The 15,989-nt window shown below is 46.3% G+C and overlaps 1 gene segment (V, D, J or C); it reads right to left on the bottom strand.

The window, feature by feature from the left end:
- Positions 1-1,753: 1,753 nt before the first annotated feature.
- Positions 1,754-15,438, bottom strand: LOC132811501 (immunoglobulin kappa variable 3-15-like). The segment is given in 3 exon segments: positions 1,754-2,491; positions 14,340-15,184; positions 15,371-15,438. Coding segments are annotated over 2 exon segments (480 nt in total).
- Positions 15,439-15,989: the final 551 nt, after the last annotated feature.

Genomic DNA, 15,989 nt, shown 5'->3' with positions numbered 1-15,989 from the left:
AAAAAATAAGCTCCCCTGCATTCGGCGGCAGTGTGGGGGTGAAATAAAACAGGCATGTTAGGGGTTCTGAACATTCTGAGAGCTGGCTCTGAGGGAGCTGGATCAGTGTCAAGGACTCTCCACATGTAAGTAAGAAAAAAAGAAGAAAAAAAAGAAAAAAGAGGAGTGTCAGAAGGACTGAAACTCTGGTACCTGACTCTGAATAACAACCTGCCAACCAACCCCCTCCTTCTGTCACCCTCAATCTCCCCATGCTTACTCTTGTTTCACCTTCGATCCAGCCTGTGCTGCCTTTGGGAGAGGTTGGCCTTCCCTCCATCACCCAGGAATGTGGTCATTATCCCAGAGCAGTCACACTTTTAACCTGAGGGTCATCACAGCTGTAGCAGGGGGAGAGAAGGTGGCACCTTCATGGTGGTCATACCTGTCATTAATCCACCACAACCTCTCTTGGGGCTGTATGAATTCAACCTCCCTCCCTCAGACAACTCCTCTCCCTGGAAGGTAATATTGCTGCACCTAGTTTTGGGTTAATTAACCACTGAAATATGACTATGGGGAGCCAGCATTGGCTGGGCAGGCAGCCACAACTCCTCTGGCCCTGGATTCAAAAAATCTCCTCGGAATTGATCAACACATTTGGGAGCACAGTGCCCACTGCCTCTGAAATCCCTCCCTTCCTGAGAATACACTCTCAGTATTCACCTTTTACAGCTGCTATCTGAATTTGCTATAAATTCTGTGCCCAATGATCCTGCCCTTCCAGCTACCTAATGAAGGGGCAGCACTCCGAATGCTTTTACTTCCAAATAAACCTGTTGACTATTATCTGGTGTTGTGTGTTTTTTAACTTTGGCCATCTGAATGAGCTGCCATCTCAGACTGAATCAGCTGAGCTGTTTTTCATTCATGATTTGAGAAGATTAAAGCCAAATCTTCAATCCCCAGCACAAAGCCCATTCTCAATCCATCGCTCGGAGACACAGACCTCAGAGACACCTACAGGCAGCACAGAGTAACACACTCACACTGAGAGAGACACCTACAGGCAGCACAGAGTAACACACTCACATTGAGAGAGACACCTACAGGCAGCACAGAGTAACACACTCACACTGAGAGAGACACCTTCAGGCAGCACTAAGTAACACACTCACACTCCATGCTGCGGATCGGTGTCTCACCGAATGTGGGTGTGTTACTGAGCGCTGTCTGTGGTGTGTCTCTGAGTAACACAGCCACACTCAGAGAGACATCTACAGGCAGTATTGAGTTAAACACTCACACTCAGAGAGGCACACAGCCAACAATGTCTGTGATTGGCCGAAGATTATTTCAGGGGCTATCCGACATGCAGCAGAGATTGCACAGTTCGATCCCATCAGCTGGGCATGTACCAACAGAGTGAAGAGGGAATGCATCAGATTGCACTTACTGAGTCCCAACAACTTTCAGTTTCTGTTCTTTTTGGAATCTACATAAATTCCTGATTAAAGGGATCATTTGAAAATGATTGATGATTGATGATTGTAATTGATTGACAGGCCAAGTAACCAATTGTGACAATGACCTGCTGAAATACAGCCAATCAACTGAAAGATGGGGGAGGAGAAAGTCAGTTATTTCCAAAGCACACGGAGACAGAGACTGAATTTTCACCTTTATTCCCTTTTCCACATTCACATTGACAGAAAAAGAAACAACTGCAATTAACAGCCAAGACAGAGGAAGCTGCTCAAATTCATAGCCACAATGGAGATTGAGGAAAACACTTGGAGAGATTTTCTCAATAACATGAGAATCCTGTCCCTTTAAACAGTGACAAAACCTTAAACTGGAACTGGCAGCTGAGCAGGAAGGAGATCTGGTTTACTGAAGCAGAGACTTCTGAGGTTCACATTGTTTTGTGCAGCTAACATAACAAGGCAATCCTGTCCCCATCAAACATTCCCAGGACAAGGACAGCATGGGGTTTGACACAGTGTAAAGCTCTCTTGACACTGTCGCGATGACCTGCTTTAATATCCAAACCTCAGAAGTTTCTCTGAGCAATCCTGAGAAGGAAGAGAGTTGAAATTCAGTGCTGACAATGACCTTTGTCCTGCCAGCTCAGCCCTGTTCTGTTTAAAGTTGTGTCTCCTCTGTGGACTGTCTCCAACACTCTACACACATTCTGATCTCCTGATGCTCTTGCTGAGGGGAGAGGGGAGGGTCACGTGGGTGAGGGCACAGGAGAAGCGAGCGTCGGACTCCCAGTCAGACCCAGAGAGGGTCAGCAGGCTGCTGACACTGTAGGTGCTGTCTGAAGCTCGCAGGTAGTTGCTGGTCTGAACCCCGTCCGAAATGACTGCACCGTCCTTCTTCCACTGCACCTCCAGCTCATCGGGATAGAAGTGATTGGCAAGGCACACCAGGGTGGCAGTGCCCTTGGCATTGACCTGCTCCGGGGAGGGGGGCAGCAAGGTCAGCTTGGGCTGAGAGTTCTCACGGCCTGAAAGACAAGAGAAACAATTTTAATTCCTGCCACTGGAAGGGAATTCAACCATAATCTGGCCATACAATCTTTTTGAACATTTGTCGTCAATACAGAATAAACCCAACAAATGACCAAGCATTGTTCACATTGCTTCTTGGGATGTGGGTGTCACTGGCAGGGCCAACATTTATTACCCATCCCTAATTGCCCCTGAGAAGGTGATGGTGAAGTAGCATAGAGAGAAGGGACAGTTTCTGGGCAGCTGGAAGGGCTGTCAATGGGGGAGCATTTTCGTGACAGTGATCAGAACTCAGTGAGATTGAGAGTAGGGATGGAAATGGAGAACCATGGAGCAAGTGTAAAAGTTTTCATTTTACTAAACTGTGTGGTGCTTTGGTAAAAGTGGATCGGAACCAATGGCATGATGGGAAATCAGTGTCAGGGCAGTAGGAGCCCTCGAAGGATGAGACAGACTGTTCAGAATCTGGTCCCACAATTAGTAAGGGTGTGGCTTCCAGATCTAGACCAAATGAACAAGAGGATTGGGGTTCACATACTGACATGGATTGGGAACTGGTTGGCAGACAGGACAGAAAGAATGAGTCTTTTTCTGAATGACAGGTAGTTACACAGTGGTCAGTCCTTGGTACTCAGTTATTCTTAAAGTATAATAATAGAATCATCGAGTCAGAGAGACCCAAAAGGCCCATCAGCCCATTGTGTCCATACTGGTCAAAAAACAACAACCCAATAATTCTCATCCATTTTACCAGCATGAGGGAATTAGATGCGGTATGTGTTCAATAAGGAATTAGATGTAGTTCTTCGGATGAAAGGGATCAAAGAATGTGGGGAGAAAGCAGGAACAGGGGACTGTGTTGGATAATCAGCCATGATCATAATGAATGGTGGAGCAGGCTCGGGGGCCAAATGGCCTACGGTTGCTCGTAGTTTGGATGTTTCTATCTGTATCTCAGATAATGAAGGAATTTGAAACTGCAAGTCATGTGGAGATGGAAGATTTGGCCATGGTGTTTAATGCAGGTCAGTGAGGTGGTAAGAAGACACATGGGATAAACTGTTCTTCATTTTCCCTTGATGGAATGAGGGCAATTGCTGGATCGGCAGCATTTATTGTCCATCGCTAATCACCCAAAGGGCAGTTTAGAGTCAACCACATTGCTGTGGGTCTGGGGTCACATGGTAAGGATGGCAGTTTCTTTCCCGAAAGGACATTAGGGAATCAGATGGCGTTTTCCTGACAATCAAAGATGGTTTCATGGTCGTCATTAGACTTAATTCCAGATTTTTTTTGATTGAATTTGAATGCCACCATCTGCTGGATTCTAACCCTGGTCCCCAGAACATTATCTGGATCTCTGGATTAACAGCTCAGCAATAACACCATTAGACCATCACCTCCCTTATCTCATTTTTGGTTGACTGTGAAAGCAAGGAGTTTGTTTATTCTGGAACTGTATAAAACCCCAGTTAGAGCACAGTGAGAGAACAGTGTACGGTTCTGGTCACCACATTATAGGAAGGATGTGATCCCACAGGAGACCAGGACAGAGGAAGAGTTTGTCTGGAATGGGAACTTTGAGTTTTGAGGAATGTTTGGATTGGCTGGGAGTGTTTTTGTTGGAACACAGGAGGCTGAGGGGAGATTTGATGGTGGTGTGTAAAATGATGAGGGGCCTGGACAGAGTGGGTAGGAAGGACTGATTTCCACCAGCACAGAGGGCAATAACCATGGGGAGAGATTGAAATCAGTTGGGGGCAGGATTATAGGGGAGTTGAGGGTATTTGTTTTCACCCAGAGCTTGGTGGGATGTGGGACTCACAGCCTGAAAGGGTGGGAGAGGCAGAAACCCTCATCACTTTGAAAAAAACACTTGGGTATTCACTTCAAACAGTGAAACCTCCAGAGCTATGGAGCAAGAGCTGGAAAGTGGGACGGATCTTGATACTTCTTTAACAAACCTCCGATCACCCACAGATCAGGAGAAATTTATCCGAGAACTTTGGAGCAGACTCGGATCCACACACTTCGGGAATGAGTCACATTGGGGTGTCTGTGTAGAAGGTTCTAGATTACATTTCAAACCTTGCTGCACACTGCTGGGCTGAGGTCAAGGGTGAGGCTGCAAAGAGTCTCAGTGTCCTTTGGGTCACTGCTCCTAATGACCCCATGCCCCCGGAAGGTGAGAGTGCACAGACAATGGGTGAGTGTTCGGATCAGGAGACTTCAAACTTAAAGAAAGACTTGCATTTGTGAAGCACCTGTCCCCAAATCAAGATGTCCCAATGGATCTTTCCTGCAGACTGTGCACAGCGAGATCCCAAACACAATATGATAAAAAGAAGAGAAACAGATTTTCATTGATTTTGACTGGGGGATAAATATTGATTAGGGACACCAGGGGGAACTGCCTGCTCTTCATCCAAAAGTCCATGGAATGGCATCTTTCACAACTGGAAGACTCTCAGTTCATCCAAAAAAAAAGAATACTTCACTGGAAGTGAGGTTGCAGGTAGGTGGGGGGGGCGGGGGGGGGGGGGGTGACAATGTCATTTGGTTTGCTTTCTTTTATTGGTCAGTGCATTGAGTATTGGAGTTGGGAGCTCTTGTGGCTGACAGACATTGGTTAGGGCACTTTTGGAATACTGTGTGTAATTCTGGTCTCCCTGCTGGAGGAAAAATGTTGTGAACCTTAAAATGGTTCAGAAAAGATTTACAAGGATGTTGCCAAGGTTGGAGGGTTTGAGCTATCGGGAGAGGCTGAATAGGCTGAGGCTGTTTTCCCTGGATCATTGCAGGTTGATGGGTGACCGGATGGAGGTTTATAAAATCATGAGCAGCATAGATAGGGTGAATAGAGAAGATCTTTTCTCCAGAGTGGGGGAGTCCAGAACTGGAGGGCATAGGTTGAAGGTGACAGGGGAAAGATTTAAAAGGGACCTAAAGAACAACGTTTTCATTCAGATGGTGTTAAATGTATGAAATGGGCTGCCAGAAGAAGTGGTGAAGGCTGGTATGATTAAAACATTTAAAAGGCATGGATATGTAAATCAGAAAAGTTTAGAGCATATGGGCATCAATCCAGCCCTTAACATTTCAGGCTCTTCCAAAGACATTTACAGACAGTTTTGTTTGACAAGGAGTCACTGTTGCAATGTCAGGAAGGTGGCAGCCAGTTTCTACACAGCAGGATCCAAGTAGAAGCAAGAGATCAAAGAGCAATAATGAGAAATATTGGCCTGATTAGATTCCCTCCAGTGTGGAAACAGGCAGTTCAGCCTGACAAGTCCACACCAACTCTCCAAACAGCAGCCCACCCAGAAACATTCCATACATTTACTCCTGACTATTTCATCTAACACTGTAGGCAATTTAGAATGGCCAATTCACCTGGCCTGCACATCTTTGGACAGTGGGAGTAAACCAGAGCACCTGGGGGAAACCCACACAGACACAGGGACAATGTGCAAACACCACACAGACAGTTTCCCAAGGCAGGAATTGAACCCGTATCCTTGGCGCTGTGAGGTAGCGGTGCTAACCACTGAGCCACCATGCCTGAGGTCAATCGACACATAAAGTAATTTGTTTCAGTTGGATGGAAAATGAGAAAACAGAAGGTGAAGGAGAAGGTCGATTGTTGGTTAGTGGTGGGATTGATTGTTACCAGAAAATAAAAGATGGGGACGGATTTTTTGAATATCAAAGGAACTAAAGAAGTGCAGGGAAAATCAATAATAAAATAAATTTAAAGAGTTTGTAACTAAATGCACAAAGCATTCCGAATAAGGTAGACAAAGTGACGCAATAAATCAAGGTAAATTGAGTGTCCAAGGAATTAAACTAGTTAAAGTGGAGGAGGGCTCAGGAGAGGTTATTCAAGTTTCTAGAAGACAACCTAGGACAGAGAGTACAGAAAGGAACAAGAGTCGAACTTCAAGCACAGTAGATAAGAGGACAATGATGAGAAGGAGGGCAGTCAATGCAGGACTGAGGGTGTTGTACTTAAATGCACACAGTATACACAATGAGCTTGTAGTGCAGATTGAAACTGGTAGGTACGATGTTGTGGGTATCACAGAGACATGGCTGTAAGGGGGTCTGGGCTGGGAACTAAATATCCAAGGATCCATGTCCTATCAAAAGGACAGGCAGATGGGCAGAGGGGCAAGAGTTGCCTTGTTAGTGTGAAATAAAATTCAATCAATAGCAAGAAGTCAGAAGGTGTAGAATCTGTGTGGGTAGAGCTGAGGAACCACAATAAAGAATCTGATGCAAGTTATGTCCAGGTCTCCAAGCAGTAATCAGGGTGTGGGGAAGGAAATCAATCAGGAGACAGAAAATTAGATTAGATTACTTACAGTGTGGAAGCAGGCTGTTCAGCCCAACAAGTCCACACCGACCCACTGAAGCGCAACCCACCCATACCCCTACATTTACCCCTTACCTAACACTACGGGCAATTTAGCATGTCCAATTCACCTGACCTGCACATCTTTGGACTGAGGGAGGAAACCCACGCAGACATGGGGAGAACGAGCAAACTCCACGCAGTCAGTCGCCTGAGATAGGAATTGAACCTGGGTCTCAGGCGCTGTGAGGCAGCAGTGCTAACCACTGTGCCACCATGCCGCCCAGAAAAGGGATAAACTAAATGTCAGGGTAGACCTCAATGGATAGGTGGACTGGGTAGTGCATCGAAAGAAAAGGATTTCATGGAATGTCTACGAGATGGTTTTTGGAGCAGCTTGTGGTTGAGCCATGATGGAACAGGCAGGTGTGGATTCAGTGATGTGGAATGAGGCAAACATGATTAGTGAGTTTAAGGTGAAAGTATCACTCTGGATAAGTGACCATAATTCCCCCTGTAGTTTGAGAGAGAGAAGCTACAATCAGATGGAACTGTATTTCAGTTGAGTAAAGGTAACTGCAAAGACATGAGGAAGGAGCTGGCCAGAGTTGGTTGTAAGGGGAGCCGAGCAGGTAAGATGGTGGGGCAGCAAACAGCAGAGTTTCTGGGGGTAATTCAGGAAGTAGAGTAGGAATTCATCCCAAAAAAGAAAAAAACATTCTCAGGGGAGGACAAGGCAACCATGGCTGATGAGGGAGGTCAAGGACAGCATAAAAGCAAAAGAAAAAGCATCCAATGTGGTGGAGAATAGTGGGAAGCCAGAGGATTAGGAAGTCTTTAAAGAGCTATAGAGGATAACTAAAAAAGCATTAAGGGTGGAGAAGATGAAATCTGGGAGTTATCTAGCCAGTAATATAAAAGAAGATTGCAAGAGTTTTAGCAAATATATAAAAAGGAAGAGGGAGGCAAAACTAGACATTGGATCACTGGAAAATGAGTTTGGAGAAAGAATAGTAGGAAATGAAGGAATAGCCGAGGAATTGAATCGATACTTTGCATCAGTCTGCACCATGGAAAACACCAGCAGTGTACCAGTACTTCCAGACTGTCAGGGGGCAGTTCAGGCGTGTAGTGGCCATCAGTAAGGAGGAGGTACTGGGGAAGCTGGAAGGTCTGAATTTGGATAACTCCCCCAGACTGGATGAACTACACCAGTGTGTTCTGAAGGAGATCACTGAAGAGATTGTGGAGGCATTGGTGATGATCTTTCAGGAATCAATGGAGTCAGGGTGTGGAGGTGGAGATTTGATGGGGGATATATACCCCTTGCCTAAGGCTAAGGCCAATTCACCTGACCCGCACATCTTTGGACTGTGGGAGGAAACCGGAGCACCTGGAGGAAACCCACACAGACACGGGGAGAACATGCAAACTCCACACAGTCAGTCGCCTGAGGCAGGAATTGAACCCAGGTCCCTGGCGCTGTGAGGCAGCAGTGCTAACCAATGTGCCACAGTGTCACCCGGTGGACTTGGAAGTGCAATGGTAAAATAGGGCTGAGTCAACACGGTTTCATCAAGGGGAGGTCATGCCTGGCAAATGTGTTAGAATTCTTTGAGGAGGCAATGAGCCAGTCAGGCAAAGGAGAGTCCGAGGAAGTAATGTATTTTGATTTCCAGAAGGTATTTGACATAAGATAAGCGCCCACGGTGTTAGGGGCAATGTACTGGCATGGACTGAGAACGGACAGGTTGGCATAAAGCAGAGAGTGAGGAAAGATGGCAGCTGGTGACTGGTAGAGTTCTGCAGGTGTCAATGTTGGGACAATAACTATTCACGTTATACATTAACAATCTGGATGAAGGAAGTGAAGACATTGTTGCTAAGTTTGCAGACAACATGAGATAGGTGGAGGGACAGGAGGGGCGGCACGGTGGCACAGTGGTTAGCAGTGCTGCCTCACAGCGCCAGAGACCTGGGTTCAATTCCCAACTCAGGCGACTGACTGTGAGGAGTTTGCACGTTCTCCCCGTGTCTGCGTGGGTTTCCTCCGGGTGCTCCGGTTTCCTCCCACAGTCCAAAGATGTGCGGGTCAGGTGAATTGGCCACGTAAATTGCCCGTAGTGTTAGGTAAGGGGTAAATGTAGGGGTATGGGTGGGTTTCGCTTCGGTGGGTCGGTGTGGACTTGTTGGGCCGAAGGGCCTGTTTCCACACTGTAAGTAATCTAAAGTAATCTCTAATCTAAAGGTAGTGTTGAGGAAGTGGGAAGGCTGTAAAAGGTCCTAATAGGCTCTGAGAGTTGGCAAAGAAGTGGCAGATAGAACACAAGAAGAAATACAAAGACTGTTTGCTAAATGAGGAAAGCCTTTGGAAATCTAAAGCACAAACCTCATTCAGGTTAACAGGCAGGTCCAGTTTGTGCTTGAGAAGGCAAATGAAATGATAGCATTCATTTCAATAGGGCCAGAATACAAGAGCAGAGATGTACTGCTGAGGCTGTGTAAGGCTCTGGTCAAACTGTATTTGGAATATTGTGGGCATTTTTGGGACCCATATTTTAATAGAACAATGTACTGGCATTGGAGGGGTTTACAAGAATGATCCTGGCAATGAAGGGCTTGTCATATCAGGCGTGCTTGAGGACTCTGGGTCTGTACTCAATGGACTTTAGAAGGATGAAGAGGGATCTTATTGAAATTTACAGAATACTGACAGGCCTGGATAGAGTGGATGCAGAGAAGATGTTTCCAAAAACAGGAGAGACTCGGTAACCAAGGCACAGCCTCAGAATGAAGGGCCGACTCTTTAGAGTTGAGATAAGGGTGAATCTCTTCAGCCAGAGGGTGGTGAATCTGTTGAACTTATTGCTGCAGAGGGCAGTGGAGGCCAAGTCACTGAGTGTATTTAAGACAGGGATAGATAGGTTTGTGATTGTTAAGGGGATGGAAAATTCCTGTGGAGTAGGCAGGAGAATGGGGTTGAGAAGCATATCTGCCAAGATCAAATTGCAGAGCAGATTCAATGGGCTGAATGGCTGATTTCTGCTCCTATTTCTTAAAGTCTTCTGGAGAGTTTCCCAAAACCCTGGAACACTGAACCTACTGGACTGTGAGCCCTGCTGTAGCTGTTTATCAACAGATAACCAAAGAGTGGAGAGAGTGTGCATTTAGGTGGGAACTTCAGAATGCTTCCCAGCTCCTGGAATACCATGAGAGCAGGAAGTGTGGTCAGTGACAGCAGTTGGAGCTCCAGGTTCTGGAGCTTGAGCAGCAGCTGGTGTCAGTGGAGAGCATCTGTGAGGCTGAGAGCTCCGTGGAGAGCACGTTTCTAGATGTGGTCACTCTGCAGCTTCAGAGTATGCAGGGAGAGAGGGAATGGGGGAGCAGCAGACAGTCCAAAAGGACCAGGCAGCTAGTACAGGAATCCCTGAGTGCCTCCCACTCTCCAACTAGGATTCAGTTCAGAATCCTGATGAGAATGATGGTTCATCTGGGGAGTGCAGCCAGAGCCAAGTCCCTGGCACCACGGTGGGGGGGGGGGCTCAGCTATACAGGAGGGCAGAAGGAAAACTGGAAGAGCGATAGTGAGAGGATATTTGAGAGTGAGGGCATCGATAGGTGTTTCTGCAGCTGCAGATGGGAATCCAGGATGGTGTGTTGTCTCTCTGATGCCAAGGTCAAGGATGTCACTGAGCGGCTGCAGAGCACCCTGAGGGGAGAGGGGGAACAGCCAGCAGTCATAGTCCACATTGGTCCCAGTGATGGATGGAGAAAAAGGAACGTGGTCCTGCAGTCAGAAGGTTGGGAGCTCTGGAGGGAATTAGCAGCAGGAACTGAAAAGGAGGAATCTCCGGATGACTCCCAGTGCTACATGCAGGTGAGAATAGAATCAGGAGGTGAGCACAGGTGACTGTGGGGCTGGAAAGAGGATCCATGAGGGAGGTCTTTGGATTTTTGTGAGGTGGTTTACTCATGCAGTTAGAGAGGGTTTAAACTAACTTGGCAGGGCTGTGCGAACCAGGAGAGAATGTCAAAGAGGAACACAAAGGAACACAGAATCCTCAGTTCAGTCAATAAGTCACCTCCCAGTGGGAAGGATGTGGAAGAATACAAATGCATGAATTTACAGAGACCTGCAAATATGATAGAGTTGTTATAAATGGGCGGGGCGGTCTTTAGCTTCTGAATATAGACTGGGATAGTAGCAGTGTAATGGGCAGGAAGGGCCCAGAGTTGTGAGAGTGTGTTCAGGTGAATTTTCAGGTGGCATCGGTGGCTCAGTGGTGGCTCAGGTGGGGCAGCACGGTGGCTCAGTGGGTAGCACTGCAGCCTCTCAGAGCTAGGGTCACAGGTTCGATTCCAGCCTTGGGTAACTGTCTGTGTGGAGTTTGCACATTCTCCCTGTGTCTGCGTGGGTTTCCTCCGGGTGTTCTGGTTTACTCCCATGGTCCAAAGATGTTCAGGTCAGGTGAATTGGCCATGCTAAATTGCCCACAGTGTTAGATGCATTACTGAGAGGGAAATGGGTCTGGGTGGGTTACTCTTCGGAGGATCGGTGAGGACTTTTTGGGCAGAAGGGCCTGTTTCGACCCCGTAGAGGCTCTAATCTAATCATTGGCAGTGAAGAAGGCTGTCTAAGAATACAATGGAATCTTGATCAACTGGGCCAGTGGGCTGAGGAATGGCAGATGGAGTTTAATTCAGATACATGTGAGTGCTATATTTTGGTAAGACACAAGACATGGGTGAGATCCCAAACAAATATTTCAGGTCAGTATATATTGTGGAGAAAGCTAGGGAATTTGGAAAAATAGTGATGTCTTGAAAAGAGACCACACACAAATGAGGAGACGCTCAAGATCTGAAAACACATAAAAGTAGTAGATAAACCCTAGGACCTGATCAGGTGTATCCCAGAACATTGTGGCAAACTAGGGAAGAGATTGCTGGGCCCCTTACTGAGATATGTGTATCACTGACAACTATGGGTAAGGTGCTGGAGAACCAGAGAGGTTGGCTAATGTTATGCCATTATTTAAGAAAGAAAGACTGTAAGGAAAAGCCAGGGAATTATAGACCAGTGAGCCTGATGTCAGTGTTGGGTAAGATGTTGGAGTGGATTCTGTGGGATAGGATTTACATTCTTTGGATAATCAATGTGGTTTTATGCATAGGAAATCATGTCTCCTGAATTTGATTGAGGAGGTGACAAAGAAGATTTATGGAGATAGAACAATAGACATTGTCAATATGGACTTCAGTAAAGTTTTTGACAAGGTTCCACATGATAGACTGGTTAGTAAGGTTAGACCACATGGGATCCAGGGGGAGTGAGCCATTGGGATAAAAAAATTGGATTGAAGATAGGAGACAGGAGTGGTGGTAAAAGGTTGCTTTTCAGACTGGAGATCTGTGAATAGCTGTGTGCCACTAACATTGGTGCTGGATTCACTATTTTATAGAAATGATTTGGATGTGAATATAGGAGTTACAGTAAGTTTGTAGATGATATCTAAATTGGTACGATAGTGGATAGCGAAGAAATTCATCTCAGAGTACAGCGGGACCTTCATCAGATGGGGCAATGGGCAGAGGTGTAGCATATGGAGTTCAGTTTAGATAACTGTGAGATGTTGCATTTTGGAAAGGCAACCCAGGGCAGGAGTTAGACAGTTAATGGGAGGGCCCTGTGGAGTGTTGCTGAACAAAGAGACCTCGGATTGAAGATGCAAGTGCATTATTACTTGAAAGTGGGGTCACAAGTAGACAGGGTGATGAAGAAGGTGTTGGGTACACTTGCTTTTATTGGTCACTATTTTGAGTATAGGAGTTGGGACATCATGTTGCAGCTGTACAGGAGATTAGTGAGGCCACTTTGGCAATAATGTGAACAATCCTGATCACCTTGAAAATAGGAAGGATGCTGTTAAACTTATAAAGCTGCAGAAAAGATTTACAAGGACATGGCCAGGAATTGGAGGGTTTGAGCTATAGGGAAAGGCTGAAGAAACTGGGTCTATTTTTCCTACAGCATCTAAGGCTTCGGGGTGACCTTATAGATGTTTATACAATCATGAGGGGCATGGACAGGGTGTATATCCAAGGCCTTTTCTTTGGGAAAGGGAGTCCAAAACAAGATGGCATAGGTTTAAGGTGAGAGGCAAAATATTCAAAAGGGACCTGAGGGGTAACTTGTCACACAGAGGGTGGTATGTGTCTGGATCGAGCTGCCAGAGTAAGTATTGGAGGCAGATACTATTACAGCATTTAAAACGCATTGGGATGGGTACATGAATCGGAAGGGTTTTGAGGAATGTAAGCAAAATGCTGGCAAATGGGATGAGGTGATTTAGGATATCTGGTTAGTATGGACAAGTTGAACTGAAAGGTCTGTTTCCACGCTGTATGACTCCATGACGATGAGAAGCTGGAAAAGCTGAAACTTTTTATTCTGACACGTAAGAGTCTGAGGAGTGACCTTGTAAAGGTTTATAAAATCATGAGGGTCATAGAAAATGTGAATAATTCAGGAAGGAGCTGAAGTTTTGTAGAAATGGCAAAAAATATTCCTGAAGATCCTTCCAGGGATGAGGAACATCAGTTATACAGATTGATTGGAGAATTTGGGACTGTCTTCTTTGGCGAAGGCTGAGAGGAGATTTGTTTGAGGAATTAAAACCAGGAGGGGCCTGGACAGGGTAAATAGGGAGAAAATGTTCCCAATTGAGAAAGGATTGAGACCGAGAGAACACAGATTTAAAGTAATAAGTAAAAGTAACAAAAGTGAGAGGGGGAACAACATTTTCAGCCAGTGGGTGGTTAAGGTGTGGAATGCACTGCCTAAGAGTGTGGTGGAGGCAGCTTCAATTAAAACATTCCGAAGGGAATGAGACTGTTATTTGAAAAGGAACAATGTGCAGGGTGACAGGGAGAAGGCAGGAGAATGACACTCAGTGAATTGCTCAGTCGGAGAACCATGACAGACAGGATGGACGGAATGGCCTCCTTGTGCACTGTAACTATTCTGTGATTGTGTGATTGAGCAGAGTTAAAGCTGGGGGAGGTGGGAGCTCGGTGTCTCACTGTGCTGCTGCTGCTGCTGCTGCTGCTGCTGCTGAGGTCAGTGAGATCAGAGACTGGGACAGGGAGCCAGAGCTCACATCAAACTCTGCCCCGTGTCCGTCACACTGAGACTGGCAGGAGGCTACTCACTGATTTCACTCCATGCTGCAGGAATGGGACCACAGGCTGCAAATGGACAGAGCTCCTCCACACGGTGAGTAAAACTGACTGACTTATATCTTGCTTCTTAAAGGGGGCAATGGAACTGAAGTGGTACGGTTGGACAACTGTTAGACACAGTGCTCCTTAATCAACCATTTCGTTCACTGCAGCTCCCCACTAACACCTTCAACAAATCAGTAACTGTATTTTAGAAAGTGTGTTTCAGTATTGAAAGGGTTAATAACAGAGGATTGAGGTTTACTTACTCAGTCTGAGCTTGGTTCCTTTACCGAACGTGTCCCACAGTGAGAGTTCCCAGTGCAGAGGCTGTACAAAAACCTCTGCTCTCTGCTTCCCCCCCATCACTCTCAACCTCTCCCTGTCTCCCAGTCTCTCGTTCACTCTCAACTTCTTTCTGCCCCTCTCTGTCTCTCCCTCATTCATGTGTCTTTCTGTCTCCATCTCTCTCTGTGTCCAGCTGGGCTTGGGAGCTTTGTGAAATTTATTTTTCGATATTAAATCTTGCAGCTGTTCTTCACGCGTGGTCATGGAGTGTCAGAGGGAAACTTGAGGCCTTCAGTGAGCGGTGGACACCACAGGGACTGGAGTGTGTCATGGACAGTTACAATCCCAGCATGGGGTAATTTGTTCAGTTTCATTTGTATCTAATTGTGGATGTGTCAGTTCAGGCTGTGGGACTGTGTGTCCATTATTATACATTTTATATAACTGATTGATGTGTCAGTGCATGAGGTGGTGCTGTGTGTCTTGAGGTTTTTGTATGGCTCTGTATCACTGTGTTGAGCGGAGCTGCTATACCAGCTGTAATCCTGCTGACAGTAATAGTCAGCGACATCCTCACTCTGAACGTTGCTGATTGTCAGGGTGTAACTGGTCCCTGATCCACTGCCGGTGAATCGCTCGGAGACTCCTGTGAATCGAGATGTTGCAGCATAGATCAGGAGAGAGGGTTTCTGACCTTCTCGCTGCTGGTACCAACTGAGGTAGCTGCTAATGCTTTGACTGGCCGTACAGGTGATGGTTGCAGTCTGGCCCAGTTCCACTGACAGCACCGGGGGAGACTGGGTCATGATAATCTCCCCATTGATACCTGAGGGGTCAGAGAGAAACACAGTGAAGTCAGAACTGTCACAGAAAGAGCCGGTCAAATGAGAGATTGTTGGAGACACTGAGCATTCCTCTGGTTTCAGCATTTTCCCTTCAATCACAAGTCAGTGGAATTGGAGTGAAATGGAGAGCAGCGAAAGATTCAAGGTGGAAGGAGAGAGATTTGTACCTGCGACACAGAATGCCAGGGGCCAGATCAGCTGGATGTGTGTAATCATGGTGTGTGCTCCTGTCCCTGTGCCTGGTTCCTGATAAACTCTCCCTTCACTGGGCTCTGCTTTATAAAGCTGCAGCCTGTGAGAGTCTGACTGGGTGTTCCTCAGTATGTAAATGGCATCAGGCAGAGAGAGCCACGTCAGCCCCTCACACTTCCTCTCTCTCTCTCTCTCTCTCTCTCTCTCATCCTTTCTTTTCTTTCTCCCTTTTCCCTTTTTTCTCTTTCTCACCCTTCTCTTGTATACGTTCTTGTTATTCGTTGACTTTCTCTCTCTTTTTCTATTTCCGTCTCCAACTCTGTCCTCTCCCAATTATATAACTACTTATATCTTTCCTTTTTTCCATGTATGTTTGACATTCTGTTTATCTCCCTCCCTTCTGTTTTGGTTGGTCTCTCTCTCTCTCTCTTTCTGATCATTCATTCTTCTCCTTCACTTATATTACTACCTAATTCCTCACTCATTCTCTCCTTATACCCTCAATCTCTAATTGCCTCACTCTCTCTTTGTTTCCCTCCCTCCAGTCACTCTCTAGCAGGCATTATTCCAGGACATTGGAACAGTGAGTCCTGG

The sequence above is a fragment of the Hemiscyllium ocellatum genome, unplaced genomic scaffold (assembly GCF_020745735.1).
Source record: "Hemiscyllium ocellatum isolate sHemOce1 unplaced genomic scaffold, sHemOce1.pat.X.cur. scaffold_2222_pat_ctg1, whole genome shotgun sequence".
Taxonomy (NCBI): domain Eukaryota; kingdom Metazoa; phylum Chordata; class Chondrichthyes; order Orectolobiformes; family Hemiscylliidae; genus Hemiscyllium; species Hemiscyllium ocellatum.
Note: the sequence above shows the minus strand (reverse complement) of the source record. Positions and strands in the feature narration are given on the sequence as shown.